This window comes from Rhincodon typus, chromosome 5, assembly GCF_021869965.1.
Source record: "Rhincodon typus isolate 14 chromosome 5, sRhiTyp1.1, whole genome shotgun sequence".
In the NCBI taxonomy this organism is placed as follows: Eukaryota; Metazoa; Chordata; class Chondrichthyes; order Orectolobiformes; family Rhincodontidae; genus Rhincodon; species Rhincodon typus.
This window is the reverse complement of record NC_063336.1, coordinates 29,303,424-29,308,523: the sequence shown is the minus strand read 5'-3', so window position 1 is coordinate 29,308,523 and position 5,100 is coordinate 29,303,424. Positions and strand designations below refer to the sequence as shown.

Here is a 5,100-nt window from a genome sequence, read left to right as displayed (position 1 = left end):
AAAAAAAAGCCGAAACTCTTACTTTGTGAAGAACCATTCTCAATGGATTCTGCAGACTCTGGTTATTCCCGGTTCCAGCTTCTATCCAGCAATCGCCAAGGTGATGTTTACAGCTGGCTACCTCATTTGAGGCACTAACAAACGCCAGGAAGGTTGGCACAGTGTTTATTATTTTTAAAGTCACTAAGAATTTACGTGGCGTATTTCTCCGAAATTATCGTGTACAATTTTGCCAAATGGAGGTCCGTTGTAAAGCAGGTTGTAATAACCAGTCACTTTGCAAAAAAAAAGATTCGACACCTATCCCCAGAAAATCAAAACAGCCTCAGCCTCGGATTGTGTTCTACTCTAAACCCTCAAGGAAAGGTGGCACGGCGAGTTTAGCCCAGTGGCCTCACTGTGTTCCTAATTCAGAGGTAGGCATAGCTGTGGACCCTACAGTCAGAAATTAGCTTGAGGAATGATACACGTCCCAGCTCTGCGAAATCTCAAAGCTGTCAGTGACACTACGGGGATCGGCAAAAGCGAAGGATTAAAATCTAAAACAGGGTACTGTCTGAGGTGAGAGGGCGCGGGGTTTCTCATTAACTACAACGAATAGGGCTAACACTTGACTTCGTGAAGTGGGGGTCGGGAGGGGGGCGTTTGGAGATCGGTCTCCCAGCAAGGCCCGTGGCCCCCCTCCTCTTCCCAACGCACATACACACACATTTGTAAATCTAATGTTTCCCTGATTTTCAGTTGGTGTACAGCTTGTCAGCTAAGACGGTTTGAGGACATTCCCCTTAATAATTGGAAAACACGAAAATATTTTGCATTTTTCGAATTTTAAATAGCTGCGAACGAGGGAGCATCGCTATCACGGAGGCTGTGACTGAGTCGTTCGGCTGCAATAGTGAGAAATGCTCAGCAGAGCTACAAGTGTTGGTCTAAGGTCCACACGCAAACACAACGATGTAAAAACTTGCAGGCCATGGCGAGGCGAAGAGAAAATGGCAGCGTTATTTTAGAGTGTTCTTCGTCTTTTCAAAACCACTGACAGCCTGTTATGAGGCGGGATTGCTCCGGGTTTATTGTCGGTTTGTTTTGTGCGCGAGATTAGTGATTTCCAGCGCTGTCGGGATCAAATTGACATATTAAGCTACAGTGTAACAGCCATTTTGGTGTATAGACCGTCATTCTTCTCAGGCAACATTCCCTTTAAGCTGAGTAAATTTGATGCGAATCGAAAATTGGTCTTAAACATAATCTCCTGCTCCCTTGGGATTCCCAGCTTCACCACAAACGGCCTTACTGCCCGGACTCAAAGAGGTATTAATTCAAAGTGCCCGGTGACAGTAAACATTGAGCAGAGAGAACGCTCCTGTCACTTTAATCGACTTGGACATAGCTTTATGCGAAGGAACAAAACCACCAATTTCTTTAAATATTTCATACAAACATGCTCTTATCCGCGGTTGTCAAGGCTTTACCTTGGCTTAAATAATTACACTTGATTTCTAACAACTAATTTCTCAACACTGCACTTCACTGGTTACAAGTTAGAAGCGAATTTGTGCAGAAAATAGTTGCAAGTGTTTTTAAATGGTGCATGTAAAAGATGTGAATTTGAAACACACACATTCCTTCGCTCTCCTACGTGAAAGCAATGCTCTCTGAGCACGAGTGTTAACAGCAGCCTTCAGAATGAAACTGTATCCGAGGTGCGTAGGGTATCGAGAAAGCAAACCAATCACAGCGGCCTAATGTAGGCACTCCAGACAACTGCCTCAGAGTCTCTCTCTTTGGTTACTCATCTTCTTCAGTGAGTCAGAAGGAAATTGTTTATCTTCTGTCGTTTCTCTAATACCTTACGTGCCCGTTGCACAAAGGTGCGACGATGCATTAAAAAAGGATGATCGAACATGATGACAGCCCGTGCCAGCGCTTTTCAGAATGGCTGGCACTTTATCAGGCTGGCAACCAGAGTTTCAGTTGAAAAACTCTCGCGGTTCTTGGCACTTTGACCATTTCAAGAGGCGGGTTCACCCGGGTTTAAATATGAATTCATGCTTACAGATCCATTCAAATATAAACAATTTACCTTGACACAACACAAGGAAATAACCTCATCCGGAATTATTGATCGGACTTTGGAATATGTATGCACAACATTATGATGGATTATTGGCGTTGTAGGCACTATTAATAACAGTGGCAGCGAGCTTTTAAATATCAGCAGGGAAGCGGGGGTGGGGCGGGGGGGAGGTTGAGAGGGGGATTTGTAGCGCAGGTCCGTGTACGATTTCAAGCTGAGTTGGTGGGAAACACACCTTGTTATATCGGACCTCATTATAGTGACAATTCTAGGTCTCAGAGAACTCCCATGCAGAATGTTCCACGAAATGACTTAGTTTCTTTCTTAAATCGGATTTACAGGGGCATAATTAAAACGGGGGTGTAGGGAGGATATTGCCAGAATTTACTTTTGAGGGGATACACTATTTGAGAAAAAAAAGACCACGATAGTCAGCCCATGTTCTCGCTATCTTAAACTGGTTACGTTTGAAGTATGGGGAGATAATTCTTATCCTTATGTGACTCCAGATTGTGTGTGGTACGTGGCAAAAAGGGATAGACGAGATGAATTTGTGCGCGTGCTGTATGTATCAAACTGCTGTTGCTGTGGCGTACTTTGTCCCGGTTTCCCTGGGGTTTTGAAACATTTTTTTCGAGGGAGTTGCTGATGAGCAGATCCGCTCCCCTTTCTCTCTGAAACCCTATAGATTAGTCATCACCTTACGAAGAGCGCCATATGCTTCGTTTGATCAAACACCGCGTCAGATATGCACAAACATAATTGACAAGACTCTCCTGAAAGCACGCTGAAAAGTAGCCCATTGGGGATGGTAAATCACCACGGAGTGGGAGGGGGGGTAGGGAGGGAGATTCGCGAACATTTTTGGTTTTGAAATGTAGAATATTGAGGATATAAATAAACCAAATGATTAGACAACGCTTTGTGGTTACAGCCGAAAGAAATGTGTGCAAACAAGAAAGCAATCAACGTCAATAGACCACTGGTCAACACTTTAGGACATAACATGCACAAAACGGCAACCCAAAATTTTAATTGAGTTAAGCTCTCAATGTCAACACTTTCAAATCTCACGATTTACTGGATTATCCCAAATGTGAACTGCAAAGCAGACGCTCAGAAAAGTCAACAGTAACGATGTGGAGACACGTCGTCTGAGCCACAACATGAGTACATGAATCATACGGCGCAGGAAACTTTTAAATACAAGTCAGTGTGGCGTTAGCTTCACATTTCACTTGATTCACTTCTGGCCAAGAAGAGTATCTTGTGAATGGACCTTCACTACAGCAAGAACTTAAGTCTTGTCGTTGTATACCCCCGTCAGAAACATCGCTTTCTTCCACTAAATATGTTGTTACACATAATGCTAATGTTTTTCTTTCAAGTGTGCTGAATCAGTCATTCCCTTGTCGCTGAGTTTAAACCATGCAGCCAATATTTCTCATACGTTGTCAGAGAATTGAATTTTTCTGCCGAGTACCGGGTAAACTGTTGCTTTGTTTTTTTTTTAATAGCAACACGTTCGCATTCCTTATTTTGTACTGATCGGACTTCAACTACCATCTGGTCATAAACTTTTATAAAACAAATAGATACTTTCAATGAGGCACCTACACGCGATTTGCAAAACTTTCCTCTAAACTCGTTAACAAAAGAAAAATAAGTCCGACATATTGGGACCGTGAAAAGTAAATATACATGAGTAATTCCCATTAAAAATCGAATGATTATAATATTCACTTGTTATAAGTCTGTGAATCTGATTAATACTATATTTGGTCTCTATTAAATACATGGAACATTTAAAATAGAAAGGTATGATTGCAAATAAAACTAAATATGACCACAAAGGAAATTGATGTATTTGCCAGACTAAATGTATCTATGATTTTCCTCAGTGCTGCACTGCTATATGATAGTAAAGATTTGATACTTATATTCGATCACATGAAAAAAATACCACTCATAATTTCAGAACTTTGAAGGCCGGTTATTGCCCAAATAACACTTCTGCACATGGTATGCATTGCACCCACGGTGCTTAGTATTAAAGTTGCAGTCGGTGGCAGTTTCTCTCACAACTGCGTGTGTTCTGTGCAGATTTAACTGTGACCATCATTCCTCCATACTACCGTGTGTTAATCGGGCCGACAACAATTTTGAGAAATTGAATAGTGTTACCTACCTTCAGGGAAAACCACTCTCATTTTTAAATAGCTCGTTGTCAGTCTTATGATGGAGGCTTTGTCGAGCTGGGAGGTTATTGCAGATGGCAGCGGTAGTAATTTGGCCAGTTCGTAAAACTCGCTGTTTTCCTTCTCCCGTCTAGTCCGGGCAGCATTTTTAGACTTTTCCTTCATTTCGTTTTCTGTTCCCTCTTCTTACAGCGTGGCTGCCATAGGTTCATTCCCCCAAGAAAAGAAACGGTTGTGGTTTTAACACCACGTGTGAAAACCAGCATATATGTCAAAATTAACTGTTTTTGAAGGGGTGGGGAGTAACTCCCCCGTTTTCAACAGAACTAAATATGGCAATATTAAGTAGGAAAACGTAAACGTCGATATATTCACGAGAAGCCAAAAATTCTATTAAAATCAATGCCAAGAGGAAGCCGTGGTTTCTTTTCTGCGTGTAAGTGTGAGATTTTGACAGCACTCCAAGGCAGATCAGAACTCTCGCAGGCGGCTTGGCATTACTGTGCCTGTGGATGCACCGTGCCAAGGGCTCTCTGCTGTGATTTTGTACCTGGAGGGGAACTGTTTTCGTAGGGAGCGAGCCATAATCCAACCAAGTCTCAGTCCCAAAGTTCCCTTTCTCACGGCAGATGCAATCGCCAGTGCTTCAAGCTTTCATACCAGCAAATGGCATGTGTCTAGAGGAAGGCAGAAAGAGACAAGCATTAGAAGGGGAATAAAAACCAAGCCCTATGTTTCAATTCAGAACGACAGGAGAAAACGAAATGTTCACTGTGCTGTACCGTGTGCTGAAACTGCAACAGATGTTAATGACAGCATTACTAT

At 42.5% G+C, this 5,100-nt stretch overlaps 1 protein-coding gene across 1 annotated transcript in view; it reads right to left on the bottom strand.

Moving 5' to 3' along the window:
* sim1a (SIM bHLH transcription factor 1a) overlaps window positions 1-4,610 on the bottom strand; it is a 55,973-nt gene extending 51,363 nt beyond the window's left edge. Inside the window, exon 1 of the mRNA XM_048596716.1 lies at window positions 4,266-4,610. Coding sequence (XP_048452673.1) covers window positions 4,266-4,440 — 175 coding nt within the window. The 5' untranslated portion in view covers window positions 4,441-4,610. The remainder of the gene's footprint in view (window positions 1-4,265) is intronic.
* Window positions 4,611-5,100: the final 490 nt, after the last annotated feature.